The sequence below is a fragment of the Mustela putorius genome, unplaced genomic scaffold (genome assembly GCF_011764305.1).
Source record: "Mustela putorius furo isolate JIRA1106 unplaced genomic scaffold, ASM1176430v1.1 tig00001158_pilon_pilon_pilon, whole genome shotgun sequence".
In the NCBI taxonomy this organism is placed as follows: domain Eukaryota; kingdom Metazoa; phylum Chordata; class Mammalia; order Carnivora; family Mustelidae; genus Mustela; species Mustela putorius.
The window spans coordinates 15,564-38,085 of NW_025421600.1; the positions used below are offsets into that span (position 1 = coordinate 15,564).

Sequence of the window (22,522 nt, forward strand, 5' to 3'; positions counted from 1 at the left end):
CACACGCATACACACACACACACACACACACACGTCGTAAGTAAGTTATATATACATATATGGACGCCAAGTTTCAGGTTGGTTCTAGCAGTCCTCAACTCACATCGAAGGTTCATTTTCCGACTCCTGGACAGTCCAACACGAAGTCAACTCGAGGCCGCCCATACAGCCCAGGGAAACACCTTCCGGCTAGGCGAGCGCTCGTTTCCAGGGCAACCGCCCGCGGAAGCACCTGGGGCACGCGCCCAGGCACCTGCGAAGAGTCCCGCCTGACGCCAGGGGGCGCGGGAGCGCGTCGGCTCCTCCCACCCCACGCCTGCCCCACGCCAGCCCCACGCCAGCCCCCCCCCCCCCCCCCCCCCCGGCCCCGCCTTTCTCTCCATCGGGCCCAGCCGCTCCCGGCTCCCGGCCGCGCTCCCAGCGCAGGCGCAGTCCCGCGCTCCCTCGGCGGCTCCCAGCGCAGTGCGCCCACCGCGACTGAGTGTAGCGGCGTCGGCCAGCCGTCCTCTTCTTCTTCTCCCTGTTTTCGGGCGCGCTCCGTACAGCGCTGAGAGCGCCCCTGAGCGCGGACAGTGACCGCGGTGATTTCGTCAGGTGAGTGCAGCCGCGGGAGGGAGAGGCCCCAGGCGCGGAGCACCGCCCCCCTCGGTGCCCGCGCGCCCGCCTCCCTCCCGCGAGCCGGCCTGGAGGGGCAGCCGTGGCAGGTGCAGTGCCGGCGCAGCGCGCGGGGACCCGGCCCAGCAGCTCCTAGCCCGGCAAGCGCGCTCCCCCGGCTCGGCACGCGGGCTTTAGGACCCCCGGCGGGAGGGCTCCGCGCCTCGGGGTGTCTGGGGGTGTCTGGGGCCGCTGTGGCGTCGGGCGGCGGCGGCGGCGGCTCCTCCCCCGCCCCCCCGGACGCGGGCGCGTTACTCATTAACTGCGCGGTCCCGAGCGCCCGCGGCTGTGAACCCGAATCCCGGTTACCTGTCGGCGGGGCGCGCGCGGCTGGCTGCCGGGGGTCCGCGGCCGCGGGGTGGCGCGGGGTGGGGGTGTTGGTTGTAAGAGAGTTCCCGAACAAGTGTGGAGCCCGGCGCTGCGCGGGACCTGGAGTGGGGCGAAGCAGTAGACTTGGACCTGGAGTCTTAGTAAAGGACACGCGAGGCTCCGGGCCGAGACGTAGAGGTCACCCTTGGCAGGTTTCGGCGAAACTTGGGGGGCCAGAGCAAGCGCCGGGAGTCGCGCCTTAGGCGGCAGCGCATTTCAGCCTGACTTTTGTTTCGGGGAATTGAGACGGGCTGCACCGACGTAATTGTAATTACACTGCCCTTCCAGCGTTGACAACTCTCTGCGACTGCCCGGGGACCAGCCTGCTCTAATGGACTCTAGAAGTGATGATGTTAGGTGGAATCTGCAGCACGTGAAGAGTTGCCAGTTGTTATGGGATTAAGAAAACAAATCTGTAATGGCTAAAGGGTAAGGTCTGGAAAATTAATGCTGAGTTAATACTGATCCCTGAGAAGCAATTTAGTTTCGCCGAAATACAGCATATTCCGCGGCTACCTGTTCCACACTCCTGTTTCCCCCTCCCAACTCCTTTCAGTGTGGGGAAAAAAGCCGTGTAATCTTTTGCCGTGGAATGATTACATAATTGGAGAAGACCGATAAGCGGATTAAAACAAAACTGTTCTATTGTAAATCGATTGAAAGACCCAGTTCTGTTCGTTATCCTCATTATTTTGTTCCTTATTATTTTCACGGTTTCTTTAAAACGGTGAATGACAAATCAAGGAGAAAAGAGGCAGAATAGATTAGTAGACCGATCACAGTAAATATTTGATACTGTTAAATATTCCACCAGTTTTATGGGGCCTTGCTCTGTTAATATTTGTCATTTATTTACTAGTCCTGCGCATTTTGATGGAACTTTTCATGTTTGGATAGACACTGAATCCCAACTGTGGCTTATGTGACCTAATGCTAAAACCCTTGTGGAGTTTAAAGAAGTTAAACAGTTTTACAATTTTACTACAATAGTGTATTTCTTACACTATATATATATAAATATGTATATAATGTATATATATATTTATACACACACATATATATAATATATTAGTCTATACATTTATTAACCAAAGTGGATACTTTTTTTTTTTTTTTTTTTTATTTTTACATTTTTTTTTTTTTAATTTTTTATAAACATATATTTTTATCCCCAGGGGTACAGGTCTGTGAATCACCAGGTTTACACACTTCACAGCACACACCAAATCACATACCCTCCCCAATGTCCATAATCCCACCCCCTTCTCCCAAACCCCCTCCCCCCGGCAACCCTCAGTTTGTTTTGTGAGATTAAGAGTCACTTATGGTTTGTCTCCCTCCCAATCCCATCTTGTTTCATTTATTCTTCTACCCACTTAAGCCTCCATGTTGCATCACCACTTCCTCATATCAGGGAGATCATATGATAGTTGTCTTTCTCTGCTTGACTTATTTCGCTAAGCATGATACGCTCTAGTTCCATCCATGTTGTTGCAAATGGCAAGATTTCATTTCTTTTGATGGCTGCATAGTATTCCATTGTGTATATATACCACATCTTCTTGATCCATTCATCTGTTGATGGACATCTAGGTTCTTTCCATAGTTTGGCTATTGTGGACATTGCTGCTATAAACATTCGGGTGCATGTGTCCCTTTGGATCACTACATTTGTATCTTTAGGGTAAATACCCAATAGTGCAATTGCTGGGTCATAGGGCAGTTCTATTTTCAACATTTTGAGGAACCTCCATGCTGTTTTCCAGAGTGGCTGCACCAGCTTGCATTCCCACCAACAGTGTAGGAGGGTTCCCCTTTCTCCGCATCCTCCGCATCCTCGCCAGCATCTGTCATTTCCTGACTTGTTGATTTTAGCCATTCTGACTGGTGTGAGGTGATATCTCATTGTGGTTTTGATTTGTATTTCCCTGATGCCGAGTGATATGGAGCACTTTTTCATGTGTCTGTGTTGGCCATCTGGATGTCTTCTTTGCAGAAATGTCTGTTCATGTCCTCTGCCCATTTCTTGATTGGATTATTTGTTCTTTGGATGTTGAGTTTGCTAAGTTCTTTATAGATTCTGGACACTAGTCCTTTATCTGATATGTCGTTTTGCAAATATCTTCTCCCATTCTGTCAGTTGTCTTTTGATTTTGTTAACTGTTTTCCTTTGCTGTGCAAAAGCTTTTGATCTTGATGAAATCCCAGTAGTTCATTTTTTCCCTTGCTTCCCTTGCCTTTTGCGTTGTTCCTAGGAAGATGTTTGCTGCGGCAGAGGTCGAAGAAGAGGTTGCTGCCCGTGTTCTCCTCAAGGATTTTGATGGATTCCTTTCGTACATTGAGGTCCTTCATCCATTTTGAGTCTATTTTTTGTGTGTGGTGTAAGGAAATGGTCCAATTTCATTTTTTTCTGCATGTGGCTGTCCAATTTTTTCCCAGCACCATTTATTGAAAAGGCTGTGTCTTTTTTCCATTGGACATTCTTTCCTGCTTTGTCGAAGATTAGATGACCATAGATTTGAGGGTCTATTTCTGGGCTCTCTATTCTGTTCCATTGATCTATGTGTCTGTTTTTGTGCCAGTACCATGCTGTCTTGATGATGACAGCTTTGTAATAGAGCTTGAAGTCCGGAATTGTGATGCCACCAACGTTGGCTTTCTTTTTTCAATATCCCTTTGGCTATTCGAGGTCTTTTCTGGTTCCATATAAATTTTAGAATTATTTGTTCCATTTCTTTGAAAAAGATGGATGGTACTTTGATAGGAATTGCATTAAATGTGTAGATTGCTTTAGGTAGCATAGACATTTTCACAATATTTATTCTTCCAATCCAGGAGCATGGAACATTTTTCCATTTCTTTGTGTCTTCCTCAATTTCTTTCATGAGTACTTTATAGTTTTCTGAGTATAGATTCTGTGTCTCTTTGGTTAGGTTTATTCCTAGGTATCTTATGGTTTTTGATGCAATTGTAAATGGGATTGACTCCTTAATATCTCTTTCTTCTGTCTTGCTGTTGGTGTAGAGAAATGCAACTGATTTCTGTGCATTGATTTTATATCCTGACACTTTACTGAATTCCTGTATAAGTTCTAGCAGTTTTGGAGTGGAGTCTTTTGGGTTTTCCACATATAGTATCATATCATCTGCGAAGAGTGATAATTTGACTTCTTCTTTGCCGATTTGGATGCCTTTAATTTCCTTTTGTTGTCTGATTGCTGAGGCTAGGACCTCTAGTACGATGTTGAATAGCAGTGGTGATAATGGACATCCCTGCCGTGTTCCTGACCTTAGCGGAAAAGCTTTCAGTTTTTTCTCCATTGAGAATGATATTTGCGGTGGGTTTTTCATAGATGGCTTTGATGATATTGAGGTATGTGCCCTCTATCCCTACACTTTGAAGAGTTTTGATCAGGAAGGGATGTTTGTACTTTGTCAAATGCTTTTTCAGCATCTATTGAGAGTATCATATGGTTCTTGTTCTTTCTTTTTATTGATGTGTTGTATCACATTGACTGATTTGCGGATGTTGAACCAACCTTGCAGCCCTGGAATAAATCCCACTTGGTCGTGGTGAATAATCTTTTTAATGTACTGTTGAATCCTATTGGCTAGTATTTTGTTGAGTATTTTCGCATCTGTGTTCATCAAGGATATCGGTCTATAGCTCTCTTTTTGGTGGGATCCTTGTCTGGTTTTGGGATCAAGGTGATGCTGGCCTCATAAAATGAGTTTGGAAGTTTTCCTTCCATTTCTATTTTTTGGAACAGTTTCAGGAGAATAGGAATTAGTTCTTCTTTAAATGTTTGGTAGAATTCCCCCGGGAAGCCGTCTGGCCCTGGGCTTTTGTTTGTTTGGAGATTTTTAATGACTGTTTCAATCTCCTTACTGGTTATGGGTCTGTTCAGGCTTTCTATTTCTTCCTGGTTCAGTTGTGGTAGTTTATATGTTTCTAGGAATGCATCCATTTCTTCCAGATTATCAAATTTATTGCCGTAGAGTTGCTCATAGTATGTTCTTATAATAGTTTGTATTTCTTTGGTGTTAGTTGTGATCTCTCCTCTTTCATTCATGATTTTATTTATTTGGGTCCTTTCTCTTTTCTTTTTGATAAGTCGGGCCAGGGGTTTATCAATTTTATTAATTCTTTCAAAGAACCAGCTCCTAGTTTCGTTGATTTGTTCTATTGTTTTTTTGGTTTCTATTTCATTGATTTCTGCTCTGATCTTTATGATTTCTCTTCTCCTGCTGGGCTTAGGGTTTCTTTCTTGTTCTTTCTCCAGCTCCTTTAGGTGTAGGGTTAGGTTGTGTACCTGAGACCTTTCTTGTTTCTTGAGAAAGGCTTGTACCGCTATATATTTTCCTCTCAGGACTGCCTTTGTTGTGTCCCACAGATTTTGAACCGTTGTATTTTCATTATCATTTGTTTCCATGATTTTTTTCAATTCTTCTTTAATTTCCCGGTTGACCCATTCATTCTTTAGAAGGATACTGTTTAGTCTCCATGTATTTGGGTTCTTTCCAAACTTCCTTTTGTGGTTGAGTTCTAGCTTTAGAGCATTGTGGTCTGAAAATATGCAGGGAATGATCCCAATCTTTTGATACCGGTTGAGTCCTGATTTAGGACCGAGGATGTGATCTATTCTGGAGAATGTTCCATGTGCACTAGAGAAGAATGTGTATTCTGTTGCTTTGGGATGAAATATTCTGAATATATCTGTGATGTCCATCTGGTCCAGTGTGTCATTTAAGGCCTTTATTTCCTTGCTGATCTTTTGCTTGGATGACCTGTCCATTTCAGTGAGGGGAGTGTTAAAGTCCCCTACTATCATTGTATTATTGTTGATGTGTTTCTTTGATTTTGTTATTAATTGGTTTATATAGTTGGCTGCTCCCACATTGGGGGCATAGATATTTAAAATTGTTAAATCTTCTTGTTGGACAGACCCTTTGAGTATGATATAGTGTCCTTCCTCATCTCTTATTATAGTCTTTGGCTTAAAATCTAATTGATCTGATATAAGGATTGCCACTCCTGCTTTCTTCTGATGTCCATTGGCATGGTAAATTCTTTTCCACCCCCTCACTTTAAATCTGGAGGTGTCTTCGGGCTTAAAATGAGTTTCTTGGAGGCAACATATAGATGGGGTTTTGTTTTTTTATCCATTCTGATACCCTGTGTCTTTTGACAGGGGCATTTAGCCCATTCACATTCAGGGTAACTATTGAGAGATATGAATTTAGTGCCATTGTATTGCCTGTAAGGTGACTGTTACTGTATATGGTCTCTGTTCCTTTCTGATCTACCACTTGTAGGCTCTCTCTTTGCTTAGAGGATCCCTTTCAATATTTCCTGTAGAGCTGGTTTGGTATTTGCAAATTCTTTCAGTTGTTGTTTGTCCTGGAAGCTTTTAATCTCTCCTTCTATTTTCAATGATAGCCTAGCTGGATATAGTATTCTTGGCTCCATGTTTTTCTCGTTTAGTGCTCTGAAAATATCATGCCAGCTCTTTCTGGCCTGCCAGGTCTCTGTGGACAAGTCAGCTGCCAATCTAATATTTTTACCATTGTATGTTACAGACTTCTTTTCCCGGGCTGCTTTCAGGATTTTCTCTTTGTCGTTGAGACTTGTAAATTTTACTATTAGGTGACGGGGTGTGGGCCTATTCTTATTGATTTTGAGGGGCATTCTCTGAACCTCCTGAATTTTGATGCTCGTTCCCTTTGCCATATTGGGGAAATTCTCCCCAATAATTCTCTCCAGTATACCCTTCTGCTCCCCTCTCACTTTCTTCTTCTTCTGGAATCCCAATTATTCTAATGTTGTTTCGTCTTATGGTGTCACTTATCTCTCGAATTCTCCCCTCGTGGTCCAGTAGCTGTTTGTCCCTCTTTTGCTCAGCTTCTTTATTCTCTGTCATTTGGTCTTCTATATCACTAATTCTTTCTTTCTTCTGCCTCATTTATCCTAGCAGTTAGAGCCTCCATTTTTGATTGCACCTCATTAATAGCTTTTTTGATTTCACCTTGGTTAGATTTTAGTTCTTTTATTTCTCCAGAAAGGGCTTTTTATATCTCTCGAGAGGGTTTCTCTAATATCTTCCATGCCTTTTTCGAGCCCGGCTAGAACCTTGAGAATTGTCATTCTGAACTCTAGATCTGACATATTACCGATGTCTGTATTGATTAGGTCCCTAGCCTTCGGTACTGCCTCTTGTTCTTTTTTTTGTGTTGAATTTTTACGTCTTGTCATTTTGTCCAGATAAGAGTAAATGAAGGGGCAAGTAAAATACTAAAAGGGTGGCAACAACCCCAGGAAAATATGCTTTAACCAAATTAGAAGAGATCCAAAATCGTGAGTGGGGGGAAAGGGGAAAAAAAGAGGTTCAAAAAGGAAGAAAAAAAAAAAAAAAACAAAAAGAAAAGAAAAAGAAAAAAAAAGAAAAGAAAAGAATTTTTAAAAAAAAAAAAAAAGAAAACACCTAAGAAAAATGTAAATATATATATATATATATATATATATATTAGATAAACTAGTAAAAAATCGTTAAAAAAGAAAAAGGTAACAGTTAAAAAAAAATTTTACCCGAAGGCGAGAAAAAAAGAAAAAAGAAAAAAAAAATGAAAAAGAAAAAATTAAATTAACTGCAAGACTAAAAAAAAAATCACAGGAAAAAAGCCATGAGTTCTGTGCTTGGCTTTCTCCTCCTCTGGAATTCTGCTGCTCTCCTTGGTATTGAAACCGCACTCCTTGGTAGGTGAACTTGGTCTCGGCTGGATTTCTTGTTGATCTTCTGGGGGAGGGGCCTGTTGTAGTGATTCTCAAGTGTCTTTGCCCCAGGCGGAATTACACCGCCCTTACCCGGGGCCGGGGTGAGTAATCCGCTTGGGTTTGCTTTCAGGAGCTTTTGTTCCCTGAGCGCTTTCCGTAGAGTTCCAGAGGACGGGAATACAAATGGCGGCCTCCTGGTCTCCGGCCCGGAGGAGCCGAGAGCCCAGGGCCCCACTCCTCAGTGCGCCCTCAGAGAACAGCGCCCAGTTACTCCCGTCTGCCTGACCTCCGGCCGCGCTCCGAGCTCACCGAGCCTGCGACCGGTTCAAGGTAACACCGAGCTGTGAGCTTACTGTCGGCTCTGTCTCTGTAGCCGGCTTTCCCGTTCCAATACCCGCAAGCTCTGTGACACGCAGACACCCCCGATCCTTCTGTGACCCTGCGGGACCTGAGGCCCCGCTGACCCCGCGTGGGCTTCGCCCCGGTTTAGCCTCTGGAGCGATGTCCCTCAGCGGAACAGACTTTTAAAAGTCCTGATTTTGTGCGCGGTTGCTCCGCCGCTTGCCGGGAGCCGGCCCCTCCCCCCGGGGTCTATCTTCCCGTCGCTTTGGATTCACTTCTCCGCCGGTCCTACCTTTCAGAAAGTGGTTGTTTTTCTGTTTCCAGAATTGCTGTTCTTCTTCTCCTCAATCTGCCGATGGATTTTCAGGTGTTTGCAATCTTTAGATAAGCTATCTAGCTGATCTCCGGCTAGCTGAAGCAGTCTCAGCTTGCTACTTCTCCGCCATCTTGACTCCTGACCCAAAGTGGATACTTTAATATAACTCCTCCTTTGTGTTTGGCAAACAATCCAACTGTGGTATTGAATACCTCACACCTTTTCCTAGGATGGATAGTTGGTGTTTGGCCACTTGTGGGTTTTCTAATTAGATACACTTTTACTTTTTGAATTAGTATAGTTGTGCATATGCTTCCTTTAATACTTTTTCCTTGAATTTTCTCTAAACCCTCAATTCCCCACAACACATACACAGACATTCCACAATTAATTTTTACAATGGAAGTTTTCTTAGAAATCTAGGCCCGTCCCAATCAATTCTTTATATGGTGGAGCAAAAACTTGGAGGTGACAGTTTGCATGTATGATTGTAGTTAGTGCACCTTTTATTTTCTTTCCTGAGCAGGACTGACTGAACCAATTAGTTACCTAGCAGTATGAAAAATTATTAATCGGTTTTAAAGTTTTAGCTCTGTTACTTACTGTGCATGTGACCTTCAGTAAATCGTTGAACCTCTCAGAGCTTATTTTCTCCATTTGTAAGTGGATAGAGTATTAGGTCAAACCATGTGACTGCCAGTTTTCAGCTGTTTTTAACATGGTTCAAACTAATATGAAAATCATAATGGTGGGATGAGAATTAAATGAGATATTCAGTTGGGGGAAAGGAACAAATACTAGCTTGGTAACTGGTCTATACTTTGTTGCTCTAGGTACTTTGATTCTTTTGGTCCTCAGGACTTGCTGGGATATAAGCAGTATTACCACATCTATAGATCAGGAAATTGAGATTCAGAGAGGTAAAATACCTTGCTTCTGGTTACTTAGTTGTCAGTGGTCATATAGATGATTAATGGCAGAGCCAAGCCGGGATTGAAAACTGAGTAGGCTGCCCAAAATGGAACTCCTCACATCCTTGCTCTCTCCATTGCTTCTACACCTTCTGTAGAAAAACATTGTAATTAAAAGGTGACTGCAGAACAAAGGTGTTCTTGTCATTTGTATTTCTGGGTAAAAAGTATCCAGGTTTTCTGGTGATGGTGATACCAGTACTGCTACTCCTACTTTTGAGCTTATAGCTTACCACGTGGCAGGTTCTGCTCTAAGCACTATCTGAAGTCATATACTCTGACAGTGATTTAGGAGTTAGCTAATGCTTTATCCCATTTTATAGTTGAGAACATTAAGACACTGGAAGGTTATGCAGCTTGCTTTAAAATCTCACAGCAAATTAAGCAACACGACTAGATTAGAAAAGGCAGTTAGTTTTTAATGTTTGTGCTCTTTGCCACTACACTCTACTGCTTCATGTGTAGATTGTAATGCTGAATTGTTTTTAATTAAGCTTTTATGAGATACTTAATATAATAAGTAATTCTTTATGTGTCACCAGAGATTTTCAAATCAAATATTCATTGAGCATCTACTCTGCAAGTCACAGTGGGGGGGATAGTGGTTGAAGGAAAGTATTCATGGAGTCTAGAAGGCCTTATAATCATTCCCGTATCTTTTATAAGGTTCTTAAAATTTATTTATTTATTATTTTTATTTATTTATTTTTAATGATTTTATTTACTTATTTGACAGAGAGATCACAAGTAGGCAGAGACAGGGGGTAAGCAGGCTTCTTGCTGAGCAGAGAGCCCAATGCGGGGCTCAATCCCAGGACCCTGAGATCATGACCTGAGCCAAAGGCAGAGGCTTAACCACTGAGCCACCCAGGCGCCCCAAGGTTATCAAAATTTAGAACGTATATGTCACATATGTGTTGTAGTTTTAATGCATGCCAAATAAGACAAAGCGTTAGAATAGTTGGAGAGTGGGGAGGAAGGATTGAGTCGTTGGTAGAGATACTGCGTGTTGAGGAAATGAGGGAGAACTTCTGGGATATTCTGAGGGAGTACACTTTTTCAAGTGTAAAGCTTTGTCTTAGAGTTTTGGTTAAGATGTAGTTCATTAAAGAACAGTAAATTGTTACTAAATTAATTACTTAAGCACACTTGGGTATTTAAAAAATAAAATATCTGAGCCTTTGAAAACTCCTTGCTCGCTAATTCCTCCCTTTCTCTACTGTTCTCCCTAGCTTTGCCAGCTAGTAGTTGTGTGTGCGTGTGTGTGTGTATGTGTGTATATATGCATGTGTGTTTTCTCTTTTATGCTTCTAGAGTACTGAGTACATGCCTCTCTTTTGGTATTCATTAGTTTTGGTATTTGTATTGCCTTGTAAATCTTCACAGTGTGTTCTCTTTCTCTAATTTACACGTGCTTTGAAGGCAGGGCATAAGTCATCCTACCCGCCATTTTATAGCTTTAGCACTGGGTCTGGAACCCATAGGTACTGGGCTGTGTAGTGATGGGTGTCAGTGGAAGAATATTAAGATATATTGAAATTGATCTGGCAGCAGTAATGGAAATGTGTTCTGAGTAAGAGCTGTGGGGACTAAGGAAAGAAAGGGAAGGATATTCTTTCAGCAGCTAGCATTAACTTGCTATCTTTGTTTTTCTCTTCTGCTTTCCCTTTCAACTTACAACTAAATGAGATAGTTTTATAAGCTTAAATTCTACCTATTCATGGTTAGGAAAAAGTGAAAAAGTAATCTTGATTTACCTTAGAATATTGGCAGCAGAAAATGAGAAAGCTGTAGCCATTAGCTGAGATTACTTAAATCAGAGGAAGAGAATGGAAAATTTTGAAGTTGTTCAAGTTTGTGGGGATTTGTTTCTTGTTGTTAAGAACAGGGTTGTAAATGTAATTATAATGGAAGTTGATAGAATTCTACGTATATGGATTGACAATCTGGTATAAAGAAACTATGCAAGAATGAGATTACTTTAGAAGCTTAAAAGAGGGGCACCTGGGTGGCTCAGTGGGTTAAGCCACTGCCTTCAGCTCAGGTTATGATCCCAGGGTCCTGGGATCGAGCCCCACGTTGGGCTCTCTGCTCAGTGGGGAGCCTGCTTCCTCCCCTCTCTCTCTGCCTGCCTCTCTGTCTGCTTGTGATCTCTGTCAAATAAATAAATAAAATCTTAAAAAAAAAAAGAAGCTTTAAAGAACATATAGATGATAGCTTAGAATTAATTAAATAAGTGAATTGTAATATGATGGGTTTGGATAATGTTATTAAGTATTTGTTGGGAGCGCCTAGGTTGGACAGATCAGGATCAGATATAAAAAATCATCCAAAACAGTTAAAAAAAAACAATAAGTCAAAGTGTATTAATTTCCTTTTAGGAAGAGAATTGTATTTGAACTCTACACCTCAGGAAAAAAACAACAACCCTGTTTTCCTTTTTATATCAGATAAATAAGGATCCCTTCTGGTTATAAGACCCCTTAGATTTTTACAGATAGCACACGTTTGTATTGTGCTTTGCAATCTATGCAACATTTTTACATTGACTGTTAAGCCATTTGATTTTGTCAGATACAGGCATGAGGGGTAATACCACCCATTATAGACGCTGAAACTGAGGTCCAGAGAAATTAAGTAACATGTGCAAGTTTGCACAGCTAGTTAATGACTGAGCTAGAAGGAAGGTTTTCTGAAACTACTTTGATAAAATGCTCAGGATCCCCAAACATTTTAAAAACTCAGTTTCTCTAGTCTTGATATTCTCCCAAGGTGCTTACTGTTGTATCTGTATTTTTGAAACAAAGGTAGCCTGGAATCACTCTCTGTACTCTTTCTGCTTTGTTATTTATTCTCTCTCTAAAGACTCTTACTGTTTATTTAGCCAAAGAATATACACCTCAGTGCCTGTTGAGTGTTGACGTACATTCTTATGCAAAATAAGGAGTCTTCTGCTATTAAGAAAACTATTGGAAAATGTTTTTTATATTTCTTTTCTAAGGATTTGTAGTCAAATACAGTATTAGTAAGCCAGTTAAGTTCTGAGTATTTTCTGAAAATCCTTAAAGAATCTGCAAAAACTAGCATCTCTAAAACATATTTGCATCCTGTAGAATTGGTAAATGCAACTTAATTTGTGCTCAGTTTTAATAAGAGTGGAAAGATTGTGTAGCTTGATTGACCATCTGACTAATTTTTCCCTTTGGTTATTAATTAAATTTATGCTTACCAACATAGGACGCTTCTTAAAATATAAATGTGATCTTTTTTGTTAATATCAAAATGTTTAGTGAATGTTAATGAAAAAATGATTAATATCTTTCCCCTTATTTATATTGTATTTGAATAAATTTGAAAGCTGTCTAATTGTGGAGAATTTCAAGTAAAATCAGTAGATGCAAAATCATAGTGAACCTCAGAGTTCCTATCATTTAGCCCAGGAGTCAGCAAGAAGGGTCAGTCCTGCTACATCTACTTCTCCCCTTCTTGTATTATTTTGAGCGAATTCAGGCATTGTATACTTTCATCTGTGAATATCTCAGTATTTTTTTTAAACAATGAAGGGCAGTTGGCTATAATATGGTTACACACTTTAAAAAATTAATAGTAATTCCTTGGTATGAAATAGCCATATTTTTCACATAACAGTAAGACTACAATAATAAAATCAAGCTTCTGTTTATTTCTACTTACATGCCGATCCCCAAGTTCTATAAGAGCTGAATAAGTATTTTAAATCCCACACAGCAGCTAAATGGAGGAAGAAATGATGATAGCAAAGAAAATATAGGAAAATAGACTAGAACTCAAGGCAATAGTGAATGCTCATTTCAGTAGCTGTGTGTTAGAGAAACGTTAGTTTTGCCTTCCTGGAAGTAAGACGAGGGTTCAGAGAGTGAACAGTACTCTGTTCAGAATGCTCGCTCACTCACTCATGGTTCGTTGAGTGAGACCTCTTAGAGAGTCTCTGTCTTGACCTACCCTTTCTCTGAATCCTGCCTCGTCCCCCCAGTCAGTTTTCCTTCTGAAGTGATTCTTGGATGTAGTGGAATCAGGTGGCAGAATCATACCAGGGTTTGAATCCTCACTGTTATTTATTGACCATTTGACTTTGACAAAATTAATTATTCTCTGAGCCTATTTCTTTTTCTGTTAAAAAAAGAATCCCAGTTCAAAGGGATACTGTGAGGAATAATTAGAATAATGAAATGTATACTATGTGTATATGTGTATGTCATGTGTACAGAATGTATGTGTATGTATGTATAAATATGTGACACTATTAGAATGTTTTTCATGTGTGTGTATGTATGTATGCATGTATATATGCATCTTCATCCTTTCCAGTCTTGGAGGTATGGCCTTGACAGTGAGCCCTGGGTGTTATACACAGATAATGAATCATGGAACACTACATCAGAAACTAATGAAGGACGGTATGGTGACTAATGTAACATAGTATGCAAACAAACAAACATCAGACCCTTGTAACCTCTTGGCTAGCCTGTTGCAATAACCTCTTAACCAACTGCCTCTAGTCTCTTTTCTCTAAAGTCCTTATGGCCTTAGGAGTCATTTTTTTTTCTAATGACTGCAGTACAGTGTATCTGTACTTGCTAAAGTGTAGATCTGACCATCTCCTCAGGATAAACTACAAGCAGCATTTTCCATGTTAAACGAAGCTTTTAATCTATCACATACTTGCTTTTCCAGCCTGATTTTCTGTCACTCTCTCTTTCGTTGTTTCTTTAGTGTCATTTTTCCCTGACTGTCCTGTTTTATTGCCCTGCCTTGTCCACCTATTGGATTCCTACTCAGCATCTAAAATAACTTATATTTTCCTCTCCTTGAAACATTTCCTTCCTCCCACACTTCTCCCCACAACCCCCACAGTAACCATTTAGTGGCTGTGCGCTGTCTCTTCAGTCCATTTTCATAGTGCCATTCTTAGAACTTGTTGCCAGGATTTGCCCTGAGGAGATGTAAGCTGGCAATCATTCTTCCTTTCTAAATAGAATAAACACAATTGATAAAAAATTTTATTAAATGCACTAATATTGTATATGGGTAAAATGTATTTAATAAATATATTTTAAATGTTAGTGGTTTTTAAGGAAGTGAATTGTTGGGATTTGTAACACTTTAATTCGTTATACACTATTGAAATAGCAACCTAATTTTTAATGACAGAAGCTGTTTCTTCCAAAATTCATGCTAAATTAAGAAGTCATTTGGGAATTAATAAAAGCATCTGGACCTTCCTCCCTGCTTTCCATCCTCCAGCAGTCTGTTAATAAATTGAAAGAGGAAAATAATACATATGTAAACATCTATGTCTGTTAAATACAGGATGTGGGTGCACAGTATAAGTGTTTGCTTTGTTGAGGAACATTTACAACAATACACTTGTAATTTTAACAATATTTTTAAACCAAACAACCATCGTTTTTTTCTCTTTGATGAAGATGATGTTTGTGCTGAGATAGTGTGACAGAATATTTGGCAAGTATTAGTCAGAAGATACCTTAAAGATCATTATAATTAGTAATAATGAATTTTAATTGGTCAGTGGCAGCCATGGTACCAAGCCCTTGATGAGTATTGTCTGAGTTAATGCTCAGACAACCTTATGAGATCAGTTCAGTACAGTTATTAACACCCCCCCCCATTTTTTTCAGGTGAGAAATTTAGATTTAGAGCTCTGAGGTCAAGTTGTTAGTAACTGATTGAGCTAGGACATCAGTCCAGTTCCAGAGTACAAGGTTTTTGGTGAGGTAGCAAATACTGGTTGTCAGAACCTGGTCTTCCTTCTCACATACAGATACACTTACAACCTTAAAATCGGGATCTTTGGGTCCAATTTCATCACTAAACAGATGAAGACATTTGGGCTCAGAGAAGTTTAATGTCCTGCCCAAGTTTGCGTGTGTAAGTTAGAGGCTGGTCAAAACTAAAACCTTACCTTTTTTCTTCAGGTATTTCTGTTTCTGTTCTGCTGTGATGCATATAACCTCCTGCGTTGGAAATTATTTACTTTCTGAAGCGTGTGCTTGGAGGAATTGTAGTAAAATAATACTGAATTAAAATTATTTAATTTTCAGATATTAAATTGATATGGGAAAAGATTAAGATTATGGCTTTAAAGTATTTTTCCCCTTAGAAGTAAATCCTTTGTTTCTCACTTGTTAAGTAAATCAAATGAGGGGAATGTGCTTTTTGTGGGAAAATGGATTTTATTTGTTCTTTTGGACTATTAATTTTGGACTAATATAAATTGAGTTTCTTGATTTCATTTAAATTATGTATGCGTATCAATGTTATCCAAGTGCTTCAGTTTTTAATTGAAAATATTGTACCAGCAATTCATCTTAATTTCTTGAGTTATCCTAAAGATGCCTTGTATTTTCAGTTAGAAAGTTCATATTAATTAGAAAGAATTTGATGACATGTTATTAGGATTTCTCTAGGCATTCATTAAATGAGTTAATACATGTGAAATTCTTAGCAACAGTATCTGACACATAGTTAACTTTCAGTAAACATTGACTGTTGCTTTTGCTATGATAATACTGACTTCTAGAAAGAAAAAATAACATGAAATACATACGGGTGATCAGAAGTAAATTGTTTTGGTCAACTTTTCCTTATAATTCAATGTCAGCTTTATTGCTTAGAATTCAGTAATAATAAAACCAAATAGGCTGTAGTTCACCCATAAGAATTTAATGTGGTCAACCTTTTTCACACATTGGTAGTGTTCCTTAACAGGTTTAGTTTATGAATTGGGATAATCTCCAGAAGAAATTAGGTTTTTTTGAATTACTCATTACTTGATGCAAAAAATAACACTGCTTAAAAATAGCAGCTTATTTTACTCATATAAAAACTTTGAATATGAAGTAATTCTTAAAGCTTCCATATATTTTAAAGAGCAAAAGATTTTCAGATGAGTGTGATTGGTGGCTCATTACCAGCTAAGTTACATCTTATGGAAATTGCATATGCTTGAAAAAGGGACTGAATTTAACCTTAAAATAATCTTTTCAGAAGTGATTTGAATTTAAACAAAGTTTAAATGTATCCTACAGAATGAAAACCTTGTAGGGAGAGGCAGTGACCAGAGGTCCTGTCCTAAGTGTTACGTGCGTTTCTTTTCATTCTCATCATGAAAGGTAGGAAACCCAAGCATAAGTGGCGCCTGGGTGGCTCAGTTGGTTAAGCACCTGATTCTTGATTTCAGCTCAAATCATGATCTCAGGGTTGTGAGATTGAGCAGGGTACACACTGCTGTGGAGTGTGTGGAGGATTGTAGCAGCACAACACACTGATTGTGGAGCCTGCTTGGAATTCTCCCACTCCCTCTCCCCCTGGTGGCCCCTGCTTGAACACATTCTTTCTTGCTAAACAAAACAAAATAGCCCAGGCACAGATTTCCAGATGAGGACACCTAGGCACATGTTGGCCCAATAATTTGACAGAAGCAGGATTCAAACCCACCTCTGAGACTTGTATTTTACGTTCATTACTTTTACTTCAGTTTATAGCATATTTGTATTCTCCATAAAGGCTTGGCTTTCATACCTCAAACATGCCCAAAAAGCCCTTCCAAGGGCTTTGTCTTTCTCCTTAGTTCCTACTTGTACCTGATTCTTTAATTATACCAATTTTTAAAATAATGAATTGACTCCCTAGCACCCATCAAAGGGGACCAGGGGGATTTTGTTTTTATTTATTTTTTAAAGATTTTATTTATTTATTTGATATTTATTATATATATATTTTTTATATTTATTTGACAGTCAGAGATCACAAGTAGGCAGAGACAGGCATAGAGGGGGGAAGCAGGCTCACTGCTGAGCAGAGAGCCCGATATGGGGCATGATCCCAGGATGCTGGGATCATGACCCGAGCCGAAGGCAGAGCCACCCAGGTGCCCCGCTTTTGTTTTTATTTTTAATAACATCATGAATTCAGTGATTTAAAAAATATATATAATTTTTTTGATTCCTTACAGATAGTATCTTTTTGATGTTCAGATTGTCCTGTCTTTGGTTAGTGAGAATCCTTTTGATACCACTCCAGTAGTCTTTGATAGTTTCTTGCTTCCTGGTATAACAGGATGTTCCAGGGTCTTTTTGTACGTTACTGTGCTTGGCCTGGAAATCAGCCATTTCTCTAAGGAGCCGTTGTTCTTTTTTTCGTACAAAATGGTATTATGCTGGGCACAAGGGGTACTTACTCATTGCCCCTGAGTCGGTTACTGTTGTTATTACCACCTCAGTGGATAAATTTTAGGAATTTTTTTGTTCTAATAGAATTTTTTTTTCTGATGGATTCATATTTAAAACTTCAGAATTTTTACTTCTTTGATTTCACATTTGTATCTCTTCTCATATGCTGAAAATCCTTAATTTGGAATGACATTAAAATAACTTATTTCCTTAATATTATAAATAATGGTTTTATGACAGCAACATTAATAATGTGATCACTGAAAATAGTTAACAGCTTTTTTCACATTCTTTGGTCTTTGGAATATATTTGTTAAGTGTGTACAATTTTATGTTTTAAAACCACTTGCAGTAGTTCTTCTATGTTGTTAAGCTACTATCTCAATACACAGCTAAGTTTATTTGTTTTATTTTTAGGGATTCTTTTTTAAAATTTAGTATTGTTTTATCACTTACATGGTTCCAAGCTCAAATTCAAATCTGTAAGGCAAGGTCCATTTGAAAAAGTCTAGCTTTCATACCTGTCTCCTCCTGTTCTCTCCCTCTTCCCATAGATTACCTGTTTCTATTAGTTTTTGGTTTATCCTTCCACTTCTAAAATGTAAGTCTGCATCCATAGTAATACATCTATATGTCATATACATATACAATTACAATTATATATGTACATAGAAATAGCTTCCTGTGCATATTCATCTTGTTTTTTTTTTTTTTAAGATTTTATTTATTTGACAGAGCGAGATCACAAGTAGGCAGAGAGGCAGGTAGAGGAAGAGGGAGAAGCAGACTCCCCGCTGAGCAGGGAGCCCGATGTGGGGCTCGATTCCAGGACCCTGAGACCATGACCTGAGCCGAAGGCAGAGGCTTAACCCACTGAGCCACCCAGACACCCCTTTATCTTGTTTATTAATTTGTCTGTATATCCTCAAGATCCCTTCATAGTGATACGAAGATAGTATTTATTTCTTTTTACAGTTATTTTATGCTTCATTATGAGGTACATTAGCTCATTCAGCTTTTGCTATAAGAAGATTGTAGTCGGTCTTTTGCTAATGTTGCTAGCATTATGCATGTATCTGTTTTTTCTTATTTTAGTTTATTTTTTGGGATAAAGGCCTGAAAATGGGCATGTTGGTTTAATGAATATGTCATTTTGCCAAATTTTCCTCAATATTGTCAAATTTTCCTCAATAAGATTTTTACCATTTTGCATTTCTAGAAATGCAAATGCTTTCACATTCTATGATTCGGTGAACTTGTAAGGGTAATGATGTGAATTAAAAGTATGTGGGATGGATGAAAGGAAGTATCAGATAGTTACTGATAAAATGTCAGAGTTTATTGAAAACCCATTTTTTCCTCGAAAGTGAATGGATTAACAAACTATATTCAAGTGAAAATGAAATTTTCAGGGTTAGATGTTTGGTGTATGTTTGTCTGTATTATAAATAAGGAATGAATAATATTTTTTGGATGAAAATAATAAATTGAGTATTAAATACCTTACGTTCCTTGTTAATATGATCTTTCATTTAACAAGTGACTATTTTGGGTGAAAAAACAAGAATTAGTTTTATTTTGAGGACTCAGACTGTTTGCTACAACAAAGAAAATATTGATTGGATTTGAAATTCGGCAGTTTCAGATTTAATAGATACAGTTTTCATTGTCCATATATATATATATATATAACCTTGAAGGTTTGTGACATGTTGTAATTGTACTTTTGAAAGAATATAAATATTGGGTCACTTCTCCTTTCCCAGCTTTACTGCAGCCTTTTTGTTTAATGCTTGTCTTATATTATTATTTTTTAAAAAATATTTATTTATTTGTTGGGGTTGGGGGAGAGCACACGTGTGCACAAGCAAGTAGAGGGAGAAGCAGGCTCCCCGCTGAGCAAGGAGCCCAATGTCTGACTCCATCCCAGAACCCTGGGATCATGACCTGAGCTAAAGGCTGATGCTTAACTAACTGAGCCACCCAGGTGTCCCTCTACTTGTCTTATTTTAAACACTTTTTATTGAGGATATGAAAGAGTAGAATTTTGCAGCTTAATGAATGAAATTTTTTGTATTATAAAGAAATTAGGAGTTACATTGGGGCCTGTGTTTGGGAATTTGGGAGTGGGAGGGTATCACTAGTGATTAGCACATTTTTATTCTGAGAAGGAAAAAATTGGGGAAAGAGTTTGGATTCAGATGATAGAAGACTTGATTTTCAGGCTGTTAAATTTGGACTTTATTCTGTAGACACTGGAAAATCAATAAAGGATTTATAAGATTTACATTCTTCAAGTGAAAAATTTGAGGGGTATACTTTTTAATTTTAATGTAACCTTCGTGATATAATTGAGTAGTTTTGAAATACTTTTTCCTTATGGAAACATTGAAGTGTACATGTTATTGTTAGTGGCTGACTATAGTAACAAATGTTTATTGAGGCCATACTGGGTGCCAAGTGCACAGCACACTACTGAGTACTTTATTTGATTGATCTCTTTTAATCCTTACAGCAGCCTGGAGAATGGAGAGAATGTTGTCATACCCATTCTTACCCCATCAGAGGAGAAATTTAAGGCTTAGGGAAAGATAGCACATTATCCCAGATTGGATCCTAGACTTCTAAATAAGACCATTATTGAGACAGTCTGTGAGATTTGACTGGGGCCTGTTGATTAGATGGTCATATTGATCAGTATTAATTTCCTGACTTTGATGGTTTTGTGGTCAGACAGGAAAATGTCCTTGTGCTGAAGATAGATATATTGAGATCCTAAGCAGTAATGGGCATCATGTCGCAAACCCATTCACAAATGGTCCAAAATGTTAACAGTTTCATAATCTGGGTGAAAGGTACATAAAAGCTCTGCACCTCTTACCTAAATTTGAAATTGTCATTTGATCCTTGATCAACATGAGTTTGAATTATCAGGGTCCACTTACATGTTGATTTTTTTGGATAAATACAATACAGTACTGTAAATATATTTTCCTTATGGTTTTTCTTAGTATTTTCTCTAGTTTATTTTAAGAGTACAGTATATAATACATATACGTATCAAATCCGTGTTAGTTGACTGTGTATTGGTAAGGTTTCTGGTCAACAGGAGGCTAACAGTAGTTAAGATTTTGGGTAGTCAAAAGTTACAAGTGGATTTTCAACTATGTGGGGATTTGGTGCCTCAGCCCTGTGTTCTGAGCATCAGCTGTATGGTGTAATGTCTGTATCTCATTCCAAGCATGTACATATCTTTACTGCCTCTCTTACTTACTCTAATGTCATATGATAGACATTGATTAAAAATATCAAGCAAATTTTTATTTCTTCCTCATTGTACTTACTAATTTACTCAGCTTAACAGCATTTGCTATAACTTGCAAGTTCATTTCAAGTCACATTGTTTGCCTTTTGTAATATTTATACTCTGAGGTCACTTAATAAATGTTAAATGATTATGGTATTTTTTCTTTGTTCTTTTAAGTTTATACTTTATGTGGATTATTAGACATGTTTTAAAACTTATGGGTCTTATTTAATTTTAAATGTCACTATCAAAATAACTGCCTGCTTTTTGTTTTAACATAGGTTATCTTATGATGAGGCTTTTGCTATGGCTAATGACCCCTTGGAAGGCTTCCATGAAGTAAACCTTGCTTCACCTACTTCTCCAGACCTTCTTGGTGTGTATGAATCAGGAAATCAGGAGCAGACTACCTCACCAAGTGTCATCTATCGGCCACATCCTTCAACTCTGTGCTCTGCCCCAATTCAGGCTAATGCCTTAGATGTTTCCGACCTTCCCACGCAACCTGTGTATTCATCCCCCAGACGTTTAAACTGTGCAGAAATATCTAGTATCAGGTAGGAAATCTCAAGATCTGTATTTTGGAGTATGATGTTAAACAAATGGACAGTTGGTTTGCTTGCCTTAAGTTATACTATTTTAGAAAATTTGAATAAGTTTGTCTATGAAGAGGAGCAATACATATTAATTCAAGAGCAAAGGTCAGGAAACTTCTTATGTGAAGGGCCATGTGGTAAATATTTTAGGCTTTGCTGGCCGTACAGTCTCTGTTGCAGCTATTCAGCTTTGCTGTTAAAGTATGAGAGCAGCCACAGACAGTACGTAAATGAATAAACTCCAGTCAGACTTCATGTATGGACATTGAATTTTGAGTTTCATGTCATTTTCTTATGCCACAAAATATTATTATTTTTATTTTTTTTTAACCATTTGAGAATGTGAAAATAAATCTTGGCTTGTGAGCCTTACAAAACAGGTAGCAGGCTGGATTTAGGCTGCATTTAGTTTGCTGACCCCGTTCTAGAGTAGGACTATTAAATAGAATTTTCTGTGATGATGAAAATGTGATAGCCAGTGGCTGCATGTGGTTAGACTTGAAATGTGTTAGCTTTAGCTTTGACTGATTTTAATTTTTAATTAATTAATAATTTATAAGTTAATTTTTAAGTTAATGCTATTATTAAATATAGGGGCTATCACATTGGATAGTGCAGTTCTAGACCTTTGTGTTTATGCCGGTTCTGTGTGAGCATATACCTATGTTTTCTGAACTTTCCTTTATAGCATCCATGGTACAGATCCAGCGCCTTGTTCTACCTCTGGAGTCACAGCTGGGTTAACTAAATTAACTACGAGAAAGGACAACTGTAATGCAGAGAGGGAGTTTTTACAGGGTGCTACTATAACAGAGGCTTGTGATGGCAGCGATGATATTTTTGGGTTGAGTACTGATAGTCTGTCCCGTTTACGAAGCCCATCTGTTTTGGAAGTCCGAGAAAAGGGCTATGAAAGATTAAAGAAGAACTTGCAAAAGCTCAGAGGGTAAGCAAAAAAGATGCTT

The 22,522-nt window shown here is 38.9% G+C and overlaps 1 protein-coding gene across 2 annotated transcripts; it reads left to right on the forward strand.

The window, feature by feature from the left end:
• The first annotated feature begins 460 nt into the window (after positions 1-460).
• Positions 461-22,522, forward strand: LOC123394033 (rab-3A-interacting protein-like). 2 transcript variants are annotated; one of them, XM_045087490.1, is made up of 4 exons: positions 473-594; positions 1,312-1,452; positions 21,243-21,518; positions 22,246-22,522. In XM_045087490.1, exons 2-4 carry the CDS (start codon positions 1,442-1,444, stop codon positions 22,505-22,507), a joined length of 549 nt encoding a protein of 182 aa, XP_044943425.1. In that variant the 5' UTR covers positions 473-594; positions 1,312-1,441; the 3' UTR covers positions 22,508-22,522. The 2 variants fall into 2 exon arrangements, with proteins under 2 accessions (XP_044943426.1, XP_044943425.1); XM_045087491.1 differs by lacking the exon at positions 1,312-1,452 and having other exon boundaries at positions 461-594.

Bases quoted from the DNA above. Each gene is read 5' to 3' on its own strand.
- LOC123394033 (XM_045087490.1), top strand. The intron at 21,519-22,245 runs GTAGGAAATCTC...TTTCCTTTATAG, and splicing joins GCAGAAATATCTAGTATCAG to CATCCATGGTACAGATCCAG.